Raw genomic sequence first — 21,074 nt, forward strand, 5'->3', positions numbered from 1 at the left:
CAAGATGTAGGATTTGTTGGGTCTAAACCATCCAAGACAGATGGCTATCCTGCCTTTTGAAAACCTCCAGTGAAGGAGCTTCCACAACCTCCCAACTCAGTCTGTTCCATTGTCCTACTATTCTTACAGTTAGGAAGTTTTTCCTGAGATTGAATCCAAATCTGCTTTGCTGTAGTTTGAACCCATTGCATCTTGTCCTGCTGTCTGTGGCAAGAGAGAACAACTTTTCTCCATCTTTTTTATGGCAGCCTTTCAAATATTTGAAGACCGCTACCATGTCCCGTTCCCCCGACCCCTTAATCTCTTTTCCCAAACTAAGCATACCCAGTTCCTTCAGGCTCCCTCTTTGCTCATATGGCGTGCATTCCATCCCTTTGATCAACTTTGTCACCTGCCTCTGGATCCTTTCCAGTCTCTCTACATCCTTTCTATACATTGTTGACCAAAATTGGACACAGTACTCCAGCTGAAGCCTAACCAGTGCTCAGTAGAGTTGTACTATCACCCTTCTCTGATTTGCATGCTATGCCTCTGTTAATGCAACCTAAAATTACATTTGCTTTTTTTTTGCAACAGTATCGCATTGTTGACTCAAGTTGAGGTTGTGATCCATCACAACTCCCAGATCCTTGTCAGCAGTGCTGGTGTCAAGCCAGTTAGCCCCCATTCTGTATTTGTGAATTTGGTTTTTCTTCCTTAAGCATAGTACCTCACATTTGTAGTAGTTAAATTACATTTTGCTGATGTCTGTTGTATAGATACAAAGATTTGCATGGCGCATAGGTGAAGTCTGGCATACTGCGGGCACGTTTAGTCTTGAGGAAAAAAAGGCTAGGGGAAGACCTGATAAGTCTTCAAATACGGTAAGGGCTGTTAAAAAGAGGACAGTGATCCAATTGGTCGCTAAAGGTAGGACAAGTAATCAGTTTAAACTGCAGCAAGGAAGATTTAGGTTAGATATTAGGAAAAACTTTCTAACTATAAGGATATGGAATGTGTTACCAAGGGAGGTTGTGGAATCCTCTTATTAGAGGTTTTTAAGAACAAGTTAGACAAACATACCAGAGATGGTCTAGGTATACTTGGACCTGCCTCAGCACAGGGGGATGGACTACATGATCTATCGAGGTCCCTTCCAGCTCTACACGTCTATAAGGGCAGGAAGTTATATGACACAGGAGCGAGACACAGTCTTACAGACATTTGTAGTTGAGCCTGCAGCTGGGTTGATATGGTCTGCCATGGTCTCAAATCTCCCCTGTGCTAAGCAAGCTCTTGCTGGTGAAGAAACTTACACAGCTCCTATAAATTCTACTCTTTGGGTTGGCCATCTAGTCTTACAGTAGTACTCATCCCCTATATCCTCCAACGATGTTAGCCTTGATACTCCATTCATCCACTTCTTCTACAGCAGTCAATTACTTTTTCTACACTGCCTCCTACACATGGAATATCCTCTTAATTATGATTCATCAAGCTGTTCATTCACTTCTGTTCATTAAATCCCCCCTTCAGACTCCTCCTGCATTGTCAACAAGAAATGAGTCAACAAAGAAGCAAATGAATTTCCAAAATTAAAGCAGCCATGTGATCTTATTGTAACAACTTTGGTCCTTCCTCTACCTAAAATTTGTTACCCCATCTCAACCTCATTCCTTGAATGGCCACAATATTTCAATACTCCAAGATTTCACTATGAGCTTTTCCTTCATGGCCTGAAACAAATACTGATGAAGCAAGGAGCAGAACTCCAGAGAAGTGGTGCAGGGTTTGGGGTGGACCATTGCTGGAAGAAGCTTAGAATTTGCCAGTACAGAAAACCTCCTCCAGCCTCAATTGGGCAATCAAGAGGAATTTGATAATAAAACTTAGATCTTTCCATCTCTAATTAATCCTTCAAATCCATCCCAGTCTGGAAGTTAGAAATATTTCACCACAATTTTCAACCCTCCATTTACAGGATGGTGGATTAAAAGACCAAAATTGGCTTCTTCGGTCTCTAAAATTACATAGCTATATGGATATAAATGTTATTTGATGTGATTATTCTGAAATGTGTTACTGGGAACTACATCAAGACCATAAAGTATCCACATCTCAGATACCACCAATAACTAGCACTGATTTTGTTAGTATCATGAAGCCAGCAACCAAAGGAGCACACTGACTAAACTACTATCACTCCAGGGGTGGTGTATCCAGATTATGAATGAGGCTTCTTGGTCGGACAACGTGAAGAAGCTTTCCATTGGTGCTGCTTTGTAGTATCTGTACTGTGAATAAACCAAGGAGCTCAGTTTATCCAGGGAATTCACCAGCACTAAATTCATTAATTAAAATTTTAAACAGCCAAAGTCTGCTTCTGCCTTGCCATTTTTCCAGTCTCTTCACACTCCCTCATTCTCTCATCTCCCACATTTTATACTGAATCAAGTTCAGTTTCTGCTTACAATACCATGCTAGGGTTTGCTGCACCTCCAACTCCTCCATTTCATGGTGTACCTTAGCTAAGTGAGAGGGGGCTATTTATATCTGCACAGTAAAAGTACACTTTTGGGGCATCTGGGTTAAGGAATGCCAAATCTCCTGAGTAGTAGTCGAATCAAAGAAACAGATTATCTCATTTATTTATCAAATTCAAAACTTAATGTCTTGCAATTTAAGAAGAAAAGAACAAAAGGAATTACACAATTGCTATGTCAAAAGGGAAACTTAACTCTGGACACTGGACTTGGCAGGCAAATGAAGGAAGAACAGCTTTTCAAATATTTCAAGTATTTAAGTATTTGTGATTTTAAAGTCTCCACAGATTTTCTTACTGATTCAAAATCTTATTTTTTTTAAACAAAACTTCTAATATTTCAGAAATTAGATTCAAAACCAGATTCAATGTACCAAGTTAGTATTGTTTAAAAATACCAAAAAAAATCTGTTCAGCTAAATGATGCAAGAGGTCAGGATACTCCATGAGTCAAATAAGAAAATGTAACATGTTAATTCAGTTTTTTGCTGTTTTTAAGAATCTAAAACAGTGCTTGATAAAAGGCAAATGTCTGCAACAGAACACAGCAAGCTTTGCTCTCTGTCCCAAACAAATACTAAAGAATGATGAAGAGTTAATGAGACCAAGAACAGCAGATAATATGTAAGTGGCTGTGTTTTCTTTATCTATAAATGAAATTTTTTTTGTATAATTCTACAGAAACAGAGAACCTGGGTGTATTAGAAGCTTCAGGAGGTAACTAGAATGGTACAAACATACACCACCTTCCACTACAAGGAGGAGTATTCCGTCAGCCAAACAAAAGGAATAGTACACAATCAGCATCTGTTTCACATAACTGCTTGGCTGCTGAAAGAAGAAATCTAAAAAAAGTATGAGTTAACAGTCAGTCCTTAAAGTATTTCAAACAAAACTTCACTGTGCTCAGGCAACTGGACAAGGCTTGCAATTTTCCAAAGGCTAAGATTGCAAGGCAATTTTTAAATTAATTGAGTACATCACAAATTAAAATCTAAACGGAACTTTTCCCTTTTGATTGACATGCTGCAATGAATAGTGAACCTTTGAAGACAGATTCCTTTCAGCCTCTCCAGATTCTCAACATCAACTGCCCAGACAAGACTGCTATAGTACAGAAAACAAAACTCAGCCACAACATATTAGTGTTTGGGAGGGTGGTGGGGAACAGAGATCTTACAAAACTAACCTAATACAGGCCCCTCTCCCTCAACATCAACAGCAGAAATTCCAGAACAAAGTTTAGGAGAGAAAGAGAAGTTACAAAAAATAAACTGGTAAGACTTATTTATGTACACTGTTTATACCAATACAGAAATGATGTAGTCTACTATATATAGCAATTCTCCTCCACATACACAAACAGAGGAAGGGGAAAAATATCAGTGACCAACACTGCCTGACAGGATCAACACACTGACGTACTGCAATCAAGCCAAAGGTGTTGCAGTCCTCACGGTGCTTCTACAGAAAATATAAACATATGTAACAGCTGCCCTGCATCTCTTTCCAAGTGAGGTCTTCACTTTTCAGCCCTCCCAAAAGCCCTACCTCCTCTTAAGAATCTTTACCCTAATGCAACAGAAAACATCCCTCCCACTTCAAAAAAGTATTAAAAATACCCAACCATCAGGCTGGGCACTGGAGGCCTTGAGTCTAAATCAGTATCTAGCTACCTGCCATCTAGCTTTAACTGACTACGTTTAGACTCCAAAATTGGCCCCAAGTGACTTTACTTTGTGACATTGGGAAAGAATTGCAGCGCTGAATAGAACTTAGATGTCACTCAGGCACCATGGTGACAAGTACAATATAAATGCATAGACAAATGTGTCATAATTAAGGCTACAATTCTGTCACAGAGGTCACTGATTCCACGACTTTCCAGGACCTCTGACTTCTTCTGGGCCAGCCGAACAGTGGTCTCCGGCCCGCCAGAGCAGCGGCTGGGATTGGGTCAGCTGCAAGCCCTGGCAGCGCTCTGTTTGTCCCTTCTCTGACACTCTCCACCCCCAGGTATTTTTAGTAAAAGTCAGGGACAGGTCGCAGGCTTCCCTGAATTTTTCTATATTGGCTGCGACCTGTCTGTGACTTTTACTAAATATAACCATGACAAAATCTTAGCCTCAGTCATAATCCCTGTGCTATGGAGGTTGCAGTCTCCCTTTTGGAATGGATGACCAATGGATGACTATCAGTGTCTGCAACGGGGTGGGCAAACTTTTTGGCCCATGGGCCACATCTGGGTATAGAAATTGTATGGCGGGCCATGAATGCTCACAAAGTTGGGGTTGGGGTGCGGGAGGGGGTGAGGGCTCCAGCTGGGGCTGTGGGCTCTACGGTGGGGTGAGGATGGGAGGTGTTTGGGGTGCAGAAGGGTGTGCCGGGCAAGGACCGAGCGGTTCAGAGGGCAGGAGGGGGGGGGGAGATCAGGGCTAGGGCAAGGAGTTGGGGTGCCGGGGGGTGGCTCAGGGGTGCAGGCTCCGGGCGGCGCTTACCTCAAGCAGCTCCCAGAAGCAGCAGCATGTCCCCCCACTCCAGCTCCTACGCGGAGACGTGGCCAGGCGGCTCTGCTGCGCACTGCCCTGTCTGCAGGCACTGCCCCTGCAGCTCCCATTAGCCATGGTTCCCGGCCAATGGGAGCTGCGGGGGCGGCGCTTGGGGCAGAGGCTGCCCCTGTGCGTAGGAGACAAAGGGAGACATGCTGCTGCTTCCGGGAGCCGTGCCGAGCAGCCCCCAACCCTGCTCCCCAGCTGGAGCAGGGCAAGCCCCAAACCCCACTCCCCAGAGGAGCTCGAGTGATGGATTAAAACGGGGATTAAGCCAGATGCACCCCGTGGGCTGTAGTTTGCCCACCCCTGCTCTACAACCTTTGGGAGCTACTTTAAGTTTAATACATGTTTATCTCAGAGCTTCCTCAACAGTAAGTTAAACTAGGAAGGAACCATGGATCTGATTTTGTCCAATGAAAGACTTCCCTCTAGAGCTTATCTAATTTTTCCATTACAGTGTTTAAGACAAGTAAGTTTAAGCCTTGTTAAAAGATTAATCCCAAAAAGGCAATTTGCTACTGTATTTATGTACCTATGGGAGGGAAAGGAGGAGGGGGGAGGGAGATACACAGACTATAAGTAGGTTCCTTAAGCAGAAGTTCAGGGGAAAGACCAGATTTTTTTTCCCCCAACAGAAAAATCTTCTCATTTCATTTTATTAATAAAGCTGTCTGTTGGCCAGCCAAGCCATCACCTTTGAAGTTTGTTAGTCAAACTGACCCTGTAACAGACAAAAAACTAGGGAGAGAAACTTTCTTAAAAATAGGAAAAATGTACAACCAAAGTTGGCAGGGGGATTAGTGGGCAAATAACTTACCTGAATCAAACAACTATTTTTTTTTTAATTGACTGGATTTCAAGTCATCTGTGTCCTCTTAATCCTTTGGAAATTGGCTACTCCTGAAGTGTTTTACACCTAAAGGAGAGGACCATTTCTAGAGTAGAGGCTCAAATGTAGTGGCTCTGCAGCGAATGAGTCCTCTTACACATCATCATCTGTGATGCAGGTAGCCAGTAAGGGGGGGATAAGAAAGTACCTTTCATCCGTGTTGTCACTCTAGCAAAGCTACAATTTGGCCCTAAATTTATTACATTTATATCATGTACACTCATCTTTAGGGTTCAAGAGATTAGAAGACATACCATGCAGTATAATCCAATTTATTTTATGAATGTGTTGCATATTCCTCAAGTTGTGATGCTTTGATATAATCCAATTTATAAATGAATTTCAGTCACCATTTTTCATTGTTCTGACATTTAAAATAATTATGTGACAAAACAAGCAGAAATCTTAAAATATTCCAGGGCCTCTATCTTTTACCAACTCCCTATTTAGTGTGTTTATAGTGAAGTAATCAATTCGTTGTGTTCTGCTGTAGGGCTTAGATACTGTACCTTTATACAGTGAAATGAAAGTAAAATACCGATCAGATATGCAAGTGATTAAAGTGTTATACCTCCGAGTTCTTTTACATTCAAGACGGCATTCTGGAATGGCACTGCTTTTATGCTAAAACCTAAAATTAGAAACAAAAAGTGTTAGTAACTTATTTGGTAAGGTATTTTAAAATAGACTGTATCCATTAAAACTATTACGTTCACTGTGGTTTTAGATAGGCTACTGAGTCACATTAAATATAGATTGGACAGAAGCAAATCAATGAATACAAGTAGACCTATAAGGAGGGCCCTACCAAATTCACGGTCCATTTTGGTTAATTTCAGTCACAGGATTTTAAAAATTGTATTTAAATCTGAAATTTCACCCTATTGTAACCATGGGGGTCCCAAGCCAAAAGGTGGTCGGGGGGAAGGGGATCTCAGTATTGCCATCCTTACTTCTGCGCTACTGCCTTCAGAGTTGGGCAGCCCGAGGGCAGCTGCTGGTAAGGGTGGCAATACCATACCAAGACGCCCTCAATTCTGCACTGCTGCTGGCGGCGATGCCTTCTGAGCCAAGCTCCCACCCAGCAGATGCAAAGCTTCCTGCAGCCAGGGAGGTTCCCGGAGGTGGGTCTGACCCGGCCCTGGGAGCAGCCTGTGCAGGGAAAGAGGAAATCCAGTCCCAGCCCATCCGGAACTAGCAACTGGAGTCTGGTGCAAAGTAGAAACCCCTGGTCAGGGCACCCCTAGCCCCACCTCTCCCCAGCTCCAGGTCCAGCACTTGGGACTTAAAGGGATCTTGGGTTGGCTGTAGGAGAGGGGCAGGGGGTTACCACGGTGACCCCTGACCACAGGGCCCTGGGCAGTTGCCCAGTCGCCCACCTGTAAGGTTGGCCCTACTCCCCTCACAAACGATCTCCCCATACCATGCCACCCTCACTTCTGTGCGCTGCTGGTGGCAGCACTACCTTCAGAGCTGGGCTCCTGGCCAGCAGGTGCTGCTCTCCGGGCACGCAGCTCTGTGAAATCTGGTTTCCCCTACAATAGCCAGATTTCACAGGGGAGATCAGATTTCAGTGTCTGACACACATTTTTCAAGGCCGTGAATTTGGTAGGGCCCTACCTATAAGCTTGTCAACATAACCTTTCTATAAATAGGAATTTATTAGCTTAACCACAGAAACTCCATTCTGCTAATAACTGGTGCAACAAAGCATTACCCCCATCTTCCACATTCGTACTTAACTTAAAAGTGATGTGGGAATGGAAGTCCAAAAAATAGAAATTGATAGAATGTGCATGTTTTTTGGCAATCCCCATTAAAAATTTTTACTGAAACTGAAGTTTTGCATTATCATTAATAATATTAGGTAACCATTCTAGGATTTTTTAACACAGAAAGAGACTAGGAAAATAAACTCAACTGCATACGTTGTTTTACTTAAAGTATGCTTTTCTTGGTCACTCTTAATATTAAGGTTGATAAAGGGTTAATAAATTATGTAGTAGACATTACAACCCTGTTACAGACATGAGTAGTATGTACTCTAGATGGTTACAAACACTTCAGTAGGTATTACGTAAGTTTATAAGCCATTAATATAACCAACCCATTGACTGATTGGACTAAAATCTGTAACAAATTTATTAACCTTTTATTAAAATATTGATTAATAATTTATTAGCCCTTTATAAACTATAAACAGAAGATCCCAGATGCATAGGAAGAAGCACTGCACCTGAAGCTGCTCATGACAATCTGCTGCCCTAAGCCAAACTTCAGTGTACTGAACCCCTCCTATCCCCTAGAACAGAGGCTCTGAATTGGGGAGGGGAAGGAGTGCACAGCCAGCTTTCCGATGGTTTGGTGGTTATGGTAGAAATGGTGGGGCCACGCCTCAGGTTGCACCACCATTCGCTCTGGTTTGGCCTGGCCAAGTTTGAATGAGTGGCATTGCAACCCAGCATACTAGGTCCCAAGCACCAGTCTGGTTAGGCCCAGCTGCCCCTGGCACCTAAGCAGAAATTGCTGCTCGAGGCAGCTGCCTAGTTTGCCTATAGCGTCCTCTGGCACCTGGTTAATAAGGGGCAAGAAAGGCCAGGTGGCTCCTTGCAGGGGAGGCTGACTAGGCCCCCTTAACATAGCATAATGACTGGGTGTCTCCCCCAGCAAGGGGGGGCACAGTGGGGGACAGAGAGGCTGCCTGAGCTCTCACCCCACTGCAGAGCAAGTGCACGTATGATGGGAGGAAGGCTGTCCAGTGTGACAGCTCGTATGGCAGCACCCTTTACTCACCACAGAATTGTGTGGTCCCTCTTACAAGGGGGAGGGCGGATGGGTGGACTCTCACCACCATAGAGCTGTGAGAGGCAAGAAGGAGAATAGGAGAGATAAAAGGACATTCCCAGTTTGGAATTTCTTACAGGGATTCCCCAAGTCCTAGAGTCCAGACACTAAGGGTGTCTTCTATAAGCTTTGCAGAGGTTTGGGACCAGGTTGCAGCAGAGCAATGGCAGGCAGAATGTTACAAACCAAACACCTCTGATCCATCTCGCAGAAGGAACTTAGGTATGAGGCCACAGACCATTGAGAAAGTTCCCTCTGCGAGGGGGGCATATGTATAGCAAGCACCTCTGTAGTTAACAGAAATTGGGGAAACTGAGGCACAGCTCAGGGCAGCTGTAGCCAATACTCCAGTCGAAACTGGGAACAAAATTTGGAAAAACTGAGGCACAGCTCAGGGTGTGTCTGAAGCCAAGATTCCAGCATAAATTGAGGACCAAACACTGGGGAAAAAAGGTCCAGATCAGGGTTGTTATGGCCAAGGTCCCAGCAGATATTGAAAACCTAATGTGGGGAAACTGAGGCATGGCACAGGGTGGCTATGGCCAAGATTCCAGTGGACACTGGATCACAGCCCAGTGTTGCTGCAGCTAAACCACAGCCAACTGGGGAAACAGGCACAGTATCCAAGCTACATGTGCAGCAATTGGGAGGCTGCGATCTAAGACAAAGGACTTTTACAGAGAGAGTGGCCCTGGATATTGGGGTACACCTCAGGCAAGGACCCTGACATACAACACACACTGAAGCAGGGAAAACGCCCACCTTCCCATCCATGGAATTAGAGTAGAATTGGGTTTCTTTAAGATCTACTATGGGCATTATGCTAGTCACCCTTTCTCCTTGGGGGCTGGGAAGGAATTTTTCCCTCATCACCAGATAGGCCAAGGTAGAGAGGGTTTCTCAACCTCCCACACAGCAGGTCAGGGAGGTTAGGTTAATATGGCAGATATCCAGTGCAAGTACTTGTTACGGAAGGGACACTGTGATTGGATCAAGTGGATTGGAAGGGGATTGAGAGGAAAGCACCCCTTCAGGAAGCTGGGGAAGGGGAGTTTGGGGCTCCTAACTTCTAGTATAGCATACACAGTATCAACATGTTTACACATGCAATATCTTTGAAGTGGTTTGGTCCGGTACAATTCTGAGGGCTGCCCAAGTTTGCCAATCCAGCACTATATTTGTTGTTGAACAGAACAGAGGAACTGACATACCAGGACAGACCAGTCGCTTCCGGTACTCTGGTTCTGACACTGGCCAATAACAGATGCTTCAGAGGAAGATGCAAGAAACCCTGCAGAGATCAACTATGGAATAACCTGCCCATGCAGCAAGTTTCCTCCTAACCACGTGAGCTGGATGTTGGCTTATGCCCTGAACCAGGAGGGTTTTATCCCTTTTCAAGTCCATATGATATAACTGTAATGGCAATGAATTCCATGGGTTAAGTACACACTGTATAAGAAACAGTATTACCCTGAATCACTTAAATTTCTTACCTTTCTATTTTATTTAAATTATTAAAATGTGAGGCTATTGAGCACACCTTGAAAACCAGTTAAGGCTGCTCATGGACAAGAATGCAAAACTCAAAACCACATATATGAAACGCATATCTACATACACCAACTTCTCACACAAACACTGTCACACACCTTTTCCCTATTACACTAACAAATTAACTTTACTCAATCACTAGGGTCACATAAGTAAAAAAAAAAATTACAAGATTGCTCTCCCTCCGCTATGACCTAATCTATCCTCCTTATTTATTTTATACCCAGGTATTTATTTTTGTCATGTCACCATTTTTCATTAATGCCTAGTGTGTCACAATCATCTCTTATTGCCAGGTATCCTGGTTCTCCTATGTTTGTTTTTAAGCTTCTTGCATTGGTATAGATACATTTATAAATTTTAGTTATGTCTGTTTATATTTAACTCCTTTATTTCACCCTGTTGTTTTTGTAGAATTTATCTCTGATCTAAACCTGTTCCTGCGCCATTCCTCTCCTCCACTGACCAAAGAGAAAGAACTATGACCAGAAACAAACACTGACCATTGATCAAGTTTTCTTTTGGTTACTTACACATTCCACAGTGCTGCAGTGACTGACTTTGGAAGGACCTAAGTCCTAATGTGTATCCTCTAGTTTCCTCATCTCACCCCATTTACTATCACCTTTTCCCATCACTTTGTGCCTATGTAGCAAAGCCCCTTAAGGAATAAGACTTCAAAGGTTTCTTTCTTCCCTTTTTGGTGTCTATGGAAAAATCCACAGGGGGTAGGACCTTTAGAAATTAACAATTTAGATACACCACCCATGTTACTGGAGAGCTCTCTCACTTTTAAAATGCACCAGATTGTATATGTTTTTGTGAAAATTCCCCAGGTTTTTAAATTAAATTAAAATTAAATTAAATTTTGCCAAAGCAAGCCGCCTTTGCACTTCCGTTACTCAGTTCAAAGCACTGTTAAAAAGATTTTTAAAAATGAATTACTATGCTGAAGATCTACACAGCCTTCAGCACACACTTTAAATCTAACCCAGTTAGTGTAGCCGTTCATCTTTAAACAAAAGATAACACACACACACACTCACTTTTCAAACGATACCACACAGCCCACACAGTAGAACAATGAACACAGGACTAACTAGGAACTGGCCAAGGGAATAAATATGTTCTATTTGGATAATTGATATAAAAACATATTAGGAACCAAACTTTATAAAATTGTTACTATAAACTCAAAATTTCTGGGCCACAAATGTATCAAGGATTAGCTTTATTCTACAGATTCGTTATTTAGTTCCAGTATTCCTCTTCATTTCATCCCATCGTGTACATTTGAATTATTAATAGAGAAACAAATATATGAGATAATACCCCCCCCAATATTTTTAATTATTATTTTAAGGAATAAACCTAATGCATAATTTAATTGACAGTTATCTAAAGTATTAGAAACATTACTTTTGGTTGAAAAAAACCTTCCTGACAGCAGCATCATACCTGTTGTAGACACTATATTCTCTGGGTTTTCACTGCAAAGCTGTGACAGTAGACTTGTCTTGCCAGACCCAGTGAGACCTATACAAACCAAGTCATATTCAGGTCGTGGAGGTGGTGGTCCCTTGCAGCAAAGCGCTTTAAAACACTGCCAGGAAAAAGAAAAAAAAGACTTCACATATTCTATAACAAAATTTAAAAATTCCAGTTCACAAAATTAAAGGCAACAAAGACAAGCAAAATATTCTTTTTTCCAAATGTCCTGATACAATCAGCATTTACTAGACTATGATTAGCCCAACCAGAGTCTAAAAAACAGATTTTTAAGAAAGCAATAGTATATTATTTTTCACCTAGGTCTGATATGCATGGGATGGGCAATCTGATTTAATTTCCTGAATAGTATAAAAAATGCACATTTAATGAGACAAGCGTGCATGCTATTCAAATATTTGTCCAACCATGTTTGCCGCCAATATTAGAATCAGCAGGAGATGCAAGTGCTAGTCACATTTGTAACTAATGCCATACCTGGCCTAACTAGTGAGCAGTTTTAGAGCTGCTGCTGGCCAGACACTCCCAGTTGTCGCAGCTTCGGGAAAGGGTAGAAATCCTTTGGTGACATTGTCTTCATCCCCTCCCCAATATTCCCCTACTTGTGCTTTCAAGGGGATGCTGTCCAGTTTACAGTCAGCTTGAACTGGCTTTCAGGATATATTTTATAACAGTTAAAATACAACACACTATGTGGGTTTATTAACGCACACATCTTAGGAGGAACTTACACTTTGTTCACCGCACTATACAATAGAGAGGTGTAAATTCATCATTGTGTGACTGCATGAAGAACTAAACTGCTTAAACTATGTCTTTCTTACAGCAACATGCGTAGCTCTTAAGAGCCAGTGCAGCAATTTAATTAGTCCTTTATTTGTGCAGTACAGGTAAAATCTTTACAAACAATTTAAAAGATCGCCATTCTGACAAAACCAGTGCTAAAGGCTTCTGCATAATATTTATATTCTAGTATGAATGATCATCACATTTTAATTAAGTCTATAAAATGCACTGCCCAAAACAAAGCATTCTCTCAGCAAGCACTCATCAGTGTCAACTACCCCAAGAGTAGGGCACAAAGAAGCTGTAGCAAGTGATAGAAAATGTGATTGCATAGACAATTCATGACTGGCTACATATTTGAAACACACAATAAGATCCCTCACTAGGTATCAAATCCAGCAGCTTCAGCACCAGAAATGTGAGTCTACCACCTAGCTAAATTAGTACTAACACTGTTGCTTGTAAATAGCAAGCGAGTACATTACAGGCCACCAACTAGAGGGAGACATGATCACACAGCCAGTTTACTACGATACTAAAATTATAATGGGATTATTTTGGATTAAATGTTATATTATTGATAATGAATTTAAACTGGAGAAGTGTTAACATTTTAATGGTTCTTTTGAAAACAATATGCGTAACACTCAACCTCACCATGTGCACCTATTTATTTGAGTGGGAGATAATAGGTCTGTCTGAGGACAGGATTTGGCAGTATCAGTCTTGTTACATATTTTTTCTTGTCTATTCCTGCATAAAGATTAACACTGCAAATATACAAAATACCAATGCAAAATGTTTCATTCTGCAGTCTTATTGGTTTGTTCCCTTACACCAGCCAGTCTAAAGAAACAATCTTCATAAGCAAAAGAACAATGGCACATAAAATAGGAAGAATCCAGGCTGACGTTCAGATTCCAGGCAGAGTATGCAATGGTGACAGGAAAACCCCTGATTTATTTGTGAACCAAGCAAGTTTTACATGAAACTTGAGATTCAACATCAAACAAACTCACTATTTTTTCCCCCTCCAGAGCCAGTTTCCACACATTAGTCAACATAACTTCTCTATTCCCTTTATAAAAGCCAAAGTGCAAATTTATGATTTGGCCAAAAATATTCACTTCCAATTAATGTAGTTAAATAGAGAAAATATCAATTTTTGTATATGGAAAGAAAATAGGCTTTACTGCAATATGTTTGTTATTTTCTTGTCTTATGAATAGTGAATTTTCTTGCATATTGAATGTAAAATTTTATTTTGTTGAAATAAAAGGAGTAAGTTCTTAAAACCATTTAATGTGTTGGCCTGAAAATATTTCCACAACTTAAAAGGCTACACATACTTTTTATCATTGGCCAAGTTTAAAAAAAAAAAAAAAAAAAAAAAAGGATCAGCTTCTTCCCACAACTCTACTACTGGCAAAACATTTCAGGTGCTATCATCAGTAACACGTTTAAAGATTTTATAAAACAATTTTTAAGACTTCCATTGCCCAGTAATCTATATTTACCAATCTCACTGGCCAATAGTTTTATAAGCAAGACACATTTTAAACTTAACTATAGCCATTCACACTAAGAAAGTTATCCTTTAACAATTCTGGGCAACCACCACTGCCTTCCCATTCTGCAGGGGTAGAAAATTGTTTGGCTATTAATGAAAATGGGCCACGCCATTTGAACATTCATTACAGAGATCAGATCTCACAGCTCTGGAAGCCATGTTTATTATTGTTTGTATTATCAGAACACCTATGAGCCCCAGTCATGGACCAGGACCCCATTGTGTTAGGCACAGAACAGAAAGAGTCTCCTGCCCCAAAGTGCTTACAGCCCAAATAGACAAGACAAGCATAGGATGAAGGAAGGAATATAACACACAAGCAGAGTGAACAATGTGATGGCAAAAAACATGTTTGTTCCAGGATTCCTTCCCCACCTTTAGGAGGGTAGAAAGAAAAGAGATGGGAAATGGGACACTGAAGGAAAAGAGTGAAGGGAACAAAACAGGGGAAAGAGTAAAAGGCATGGAGTGATGTTGAGAAGAGACCATGAGGGAAGGTTGGAGCAATCGTCACAGGTCAGAGAAAGTCCAGTCAAAATCAGCCATATCATTTTCAACCCTGTTTTGGCGGACTGAGTGGGGCACTGAAGAAAAAAGCAAATGGTTAATATCTCACTGTCAATCACAGGAAATTTTCTTAGTGCAGACAGGGTCTTTAAATTGAGTCATCCCTAAATATATCTCATCTCTGTTACCTACCACCTAGTTGTCATAAGGCTTTTAAGTTTAAAAACAATTTTTTTCACAGGTGTGGGCCCAAATAAAAAAAAACATTTAAGTCACATCCATGTGTAAAGGAAAGAGGAAAATTTCCACAAATACTTTTTGTTAAAAACTCTTGATGAGAAACATTTTTCCCTTTTTGAAAGACAACATCAAGTACAGTAACTCCTCACTTAACGTCCTCCTGCTTAACGATGTTTCAAAGTTACATCGCTGCTCAATTAGGGAACATGCTCGTTTAAAGTTGTGCAATGCTCCCTTATAACGTCGTTTGGCTGCCTGCTCTGTCCACTGCTTTTAAGATTCTGTGGAAGAGCAGCAACTTCATAAGGGAGCATTGCACAAGTTCCTCTTCTCCGCCTCCTCCCCCTCCCTCCCAGCGCTTCCCCCCACCGCCAAACAGCTGTTTGGCAGCACTTAGGACTTTCGGGGGGGGGGAGGAGCGGGGATGCAGCGTGCTCCGGAGAGGAGGTGGAGTAGGGGTGGGAAGAGGTGGGCCTGGAGTTGAGCAAGGACAGGAAGAGGCGGGCTTGGAGCATTCCCGGCAAAGTCGGCGCCTGTTCTTCTCCAGGGAAGCTGCTGCTGCGAAGGTGCTTCCTAGCGTCCTTGCCTGCAGCAGGCTGTGCCTGTGTGGGGTAAGCCGGGGCACTTCCCAACCACAGAACAATACTGTACAGTATATAATGCCTTTTGTTTGCCCCCCAAAAAATTCCTTGGAACCTAGTCCTCCCCCCCTCCCCCCATTTACATTAAATCTTATGGGAAAATTGGATTAGTTTAACATCGTTTCACTTAAAGTTGCATTTTTCAGGAACATAACTACAACGTTAAGTGAGGAGTTACTGTATACAGTAAAATTTCAGGGTGTGTGTGTACATGCAGTAGCTGGTTAATAATTTAGCCAATTGAACTTTTAAAGACTGTTGTGACTGTAGAACTTTTGCAATATTTAATTTTATCTCCTGTTGCTCTTACAGGCCCATTAACTCATGTAGCTTCTTCTTGTTCCCAAATCTACAATGAAAACCAGTAGCTGAATGTTGTTTTTAATGCACTCAATTAGGTCGTTATTCTTATCTCAATAAAATGCATTCTAATATATGTATGTACTGTTGTGGAATGCAATAATAGTTTCTTATCTATATTCCTATTCCTTGCAATCCTGAGTCTGATTTATGACATTGTAAAGCATTTTGAGATCTTGTTAACAACAATTACTGTAAATAGTCCAAGTGTACCCTGCACTCTACAAAACATCTTTGGACACATTTCGTGCCCCAAATGAAAAGCAATATTTAAAACCATACTACATATTCAGAGATCTCACGGAGTATATTAAAAGTATCACTCAGCTACTGTTTTGATTATAGATTTTTTCTTAGGGCAACAAGAAGCTACGTGAGCTGATGAGCCAGTAAGAGTAACAGAAGATAAAATTAAATGCTGTTGTAAAAGTTCTGCACTCACAACAGTCTTTAAAAGTTCAGTTGGCTAAATTATTAACCAGCTGCTGCAAAAACAAAACAAAACAAAAAAAGCACCACTACCCACAACTGAAATTTTACTATATACTTGATATTGTTCTTCCCAGGACACTGGGATAGTCTCCCACTCTTTTCAGAAACTGCTATGAGATGTTTAACCTCCTCTAAGAGCATAAGAGCGGCCAAAGATGGCCCAAGGTCCATCTAGCCAAGGATCCTGTCTTCCGACAGTGACCAATGCCAGGTGCCCCAGAGGGAATGAATAGAACATGTAATCATCAAGTGATCCATCCCCTGTCGCTCATTCCCAGCTTCTGGCAAACAGAGGCTAGGGACACCATCCCTGCCCATCTGGCTAATAGCCATTGATGGACCGATCCTCCATGAATTTATCTAGTTCTAGAACTCTGTTATAGTCTTGGCCTTCACAACAGCCTCTGGCAGAGTGTTCCACATGTTGACTGTGCATTGTGTGAAAAAATACTTCCTTTTGTTTGTTTTAAATGTGCTACCTATTAATTTAATTTGGTGACCCCTAGTTCTTGTGTTATGAGAAGGAGTAAATAACATTTCCTTATTTACTTTCTGCACACCCAGTCATGGTTTTATAGATCTCTATCATATCCCCCCTTAGTTGTCTCTTTTCCAAGCTGAGAAATCCCAGTCTTATTAATCGCTCCTCATACAGAAGCTGTTCCAAACACCTAATCATTTTTGTTGCCCTTTTCTGAACCTTTTCCAGAGAAGAGCAGAGGGGACACTAGTAGAGCAGCAATCCCTGTCCTAATAGTGAGTTGCACTGTCAGCCCCACACTTGGAACTCCCCCTCTTATGGTACTCAAACTCAACCTTCTGGGCGAGTGTGCCAACATTCACAAGGACATTGCATAAGCTTTACTTTGTGGGACCAGTTTTAGACTCTAGAATATTAACTGTCAAAAATTGACAATTAAACAAAGTGACAAATGGACATAGATAAGATCAACAGTCCAGAATTTAACCAGCATGAGAAGTACACATACTTTCAACAATTGCATTAAAGATGTTTTTAATTTGTTTTAAACAAAGGTCTTCAGCTCTATTTCTCAAAAGTAGACATGGTAGCGAAATATTCAAGAATCTGCTATATTTCATTTTCCAGCCTGTTCACTAAAACCAAGACTACAGGGAGATTAGGAAGTACTTTGTGCATGAGCCCACAAACACACAGCTGGTAAGAGCTAGTTTTAGGCTTCCCAGCCTTCATAGCTTCCCTGTAAAGCTAAAAAGGTACAAGAATTATGAGCAATGGCTAAACTCTGTCATCACCTATCCCAGTCTTCCTAGGTGTTTGTAGCACAGGTGTTGCCATTGTTTAACACAGTACTGGACTCATGAGTGCTGCACTACATGGTGCTCTTTGGCACTTGCTCTAGTGAAAGCAAAGTCTCTTCTATACTACTTCAATTTAAATTTTACAGCTTTTAAAGTTTTTAAAAATCCTTTTTTATAAGTATCAAATGCCTACTTGAGCACAAGTAATACCACAGCTTTAAGGTTTTTAATGTGAGCCATTTTCAATTTTCTTCAACTGATGAGAAATCCAGGGTGATAGGCACAATGCAACTGGTCATATGGTAATACTGAAAAACCCCGCACAGTTTCTCATACACCATCACCAATGTATTGCAATTCCTAGATAAAAACGACATTAATATGGAGTTAATGTTGAGAGTATTTGACAGTAACTGCGGGTAAAATACATTACAGGGATGTTGTAATTATCCCAAACACAAGCATTATAAACCCAGGAAATTCAGAGTTAAGGTTAAACTTAAAAAATCAAAAGCTGTTAAGGAGTGGATATGCATCATTCCCTTAACACTACCCTGCAGTGTAACCAGGTGTCACAAGGTGGGGTGGCCCTTCCAATGGAGTCTGAGTTCAGCCTCACTTGCTACTAGATTACCTCTCAGAACATGAGAGTCATGTCATGGGGGAGAATGTGACTGAAACAAGGCTGGCTGGAAGATATAACAGCAGCCTGTATTCAGGCATAGAGAAGAGACACAAAGGAGACGCCGGAGGTAGGCTTACATGGGAAGAGGCCTAGGCAAGAGCTCTGGTGGCTAAAGGCAAAACAACCAAATCACATAGGGTCCTTTGGTCAGAAACCTGTAGTAGAAGGAGCATGTGCATCCCCCTATATCACCTCATTCGGAATTGCTGCATCCACCTCTGTTTACAAAGGGAAGGAGGAGTGTTGAGCTCAGCTTCCCACTCTCTTGGGTTCCACTCAACAGAAGAGCTAAAAACTGAAGGCTGATAAACCCAGACCCTTAGAAGAAGGGCTTGTTCTAGAAGAATCTGGAGTGGAAAATGTTTACTTGTATTGCCATTAGATTATATTTTACTCCAGAAGGTGTGAACACAGGCCAAGAGCTAAGTCACCCTGGAGCCAGTAAAGCACTAAAGACTTCAGGTTAAGAGAACCATAGTGTCTTCTCAGCCTGGGAAACTGAAGCTGAGAAAGGGGGAAACTGAGGCAGCAGGTGCATCCAATATCAGACTGAGTAAACCACTGCTACACCATATAATTACGATTAATAGACAACAGTGTTTGTAGTCCCAGGCCAGTAACACCCATGTCTCTCAACAGTGGAACATCCTTGAATAACTGGCAAGTGAAAGAGTAAATTACTTACCTGTAATCCTGCTTCTTTCGAAGTATCACATAGGATTCCCATGAGCCCACCTCCTCAGAGTTTGGCCATCTCTTCTCTTTAGGGCATAGATTATTGCCATCTCCAAGAGTGCCAACTATGTAAAGAATTTCTGAAGGATTCACATTTATCCTTGTGAACAGCTGACATAAAAAGCTCTTCTTTCCTGCACATTCAGGGTCTGGCTGAGGTAACTGAGGCAGCAACAGCTGGAATGGAATAAGGGGGACGGGACTCCAGCTTCCAGCCCAACTGCCATAACTCAATCTCTGAGTTTGGGGAGTCCTGGCCCATCTCGTAGTGGGGAGGAGAGGCCCTAGAACGAGAATCCTATGTACATGAGATATTTAAAGGAGGGTTACATATTTACTGTAAATATCCATGCTTTTTTGAGAGTATATCACACTCAAAGGTCTGTGTATTCATGTGTGGTGGTGGGGGGGGATGGGGGAGGAATTAAGTTCTAGAAAAAAAAAAAGTAAAGGAAGCGTGTGAGTTGAAACTAAAGTAAAACAGAATCTTGAAGAAATGTGCATATTTACCCACTAAAACTGGGAATAATTAATTGCTGTTGCAGAAAAATGTACAAAATTAAGCACCACTGTTATTTTTTTTTAAACTATGGTTTTTGGTGATCATGTGTAAGAGTTATAGGAAAACAATCGCCAGTAAGATTCGTACCCGGAATTTCCAACCCCACCAGATTATTGCAGTTTTAGGTGGATCAGTATTTGAGCTGAAAATCCTCAACAGTGGCCCTTTAAAAAAATCCTACTGAGGTTTCTTCTGGGGAAAGCATTAAATATCGTGTCTGTAGCAGGAGTGGCCAAACATTTTTTACATGTGGGCTGCTCAGAGATCACAGCTCTGGGCAGCAGACGTCCCTGAACTACTACTTTCTCGCCAACACACTGCACTGCCTCAGGCCATGCAGCCTTTCTTCGCCTACTTGTACTTCTCATTTCACTCTCCTTTTTGAAATGAAATACTCCATTATTTCTGCTTTGTTCTGGACTCATCTCCTGTCTGTTTCTTTTGTTGCACTAACAGAAGCAGGGTATTTCATGCTTAGTTGATCTCTCTCGTGCGCGCACGCACGCACACAGACACACACAAAATATTCAGGAAACAGAGTTAAGGCTGAAAGCTCATTCTTAATTCTGTCCCCTTGTGCTTGTATGTTAAAATATTAGCTCCCTTTATATTCTATTTGCCACTTAAGGCAACATGATGCAACTGGCTTTCTTATACCAAACTTGCATACATTAAAGTACAGCACAGTGCAGTAACCAGGCTAAGTTGACTAAAACGCAATGAGATCTTCAAAACAAGCCAAGTTTACAGAAAATGAGTTCAGTCGATATGACAACCTTACATAAGACTGCAAAAAACACAAAGGGGTCTTGGTCTTATTGGAAGAAAAAATGAGAAAGATAAGAGAAAATATGAAAGAGGCAGAGAATGCAATACAAGAAAAGGAAGAGGAAGAGACAGATGGAACATGAGGGAGGGAAAGAGGAAAAACACACAAGACAAAAATAAAGTGAGATTAAGGAAGAGAAGGAAGAACAAAATGAAGGAAGATACAGTAAACTAAGCTGTTTGTCACAATAAAATTCATGCAATGTTTGACTATAGAATGTATATCTATGGAACAACAAATATAAATGTTGCAGTACAATAGGTATTGTATACTGTGCCAAAAAAGGGGGGGGGAGGGCTCTGCCAGAAAAATCTTACAATCTGAAAGCACAAGCAAGGTTTAATTTCTCCATGTTAAAGTGTTCAATTCAAAGTGAGGATGGGAAGAAAGACGTCTCCTGGCTTCTGGGGAAATATATCCCCCTTTCTCTGTATATTGCTAAACCAGCCCTGGTAAGTTATTAAGGCCCCAATTCAGCAAAGCATTTAAGCACATGCATACATGCTTTCTTGAATAC

The 21,074-nt window shown here is 41.4% G+C and overlaps 1 protein-coding gene across 1 annotated transcript in view; it reads right to left on the reverse strand.

Annotated features, from left to right (window-relative positions):
* Positions 1–21,074, reverse strand: part of ARL15 (ADP ribosylation factor like GTPase 15) — a 319,228-nt gene that overhangs the window by 197,233 nt on the left and 100,921 nt on the right. The window contains exons 2-3 of the mRNA XM_065406746.1: positions 11,819–11,963; positions 6,534–6,593 (exon numbers count right to left, since the gene is read on the reverse strand). Of these exons, the coding sequence (XP_065262818.1) occupies positions 6,534–6,593; positions 11,819–11,963 (205 nt within the window). The remainder of the gene's footprint in view (positions 1–6,533; positions 6,594–11,818; positions 11,964–21,074) is intronic.

Source organism: Emys orbicularis, chromosome 6 (assembly GCF_028017835.1).
Source record: "Emys orbicularis isolate rEmyOrb1 chromosome 6, rEmyOrb1.hap1, whole genome shotgun sequence".
In the NCBI taxonomy this organism is placed as follows: Eukaryota; Metazoa; Chordata; order Testudines; family Emydidae; genus Emys; species Emys orbicularis.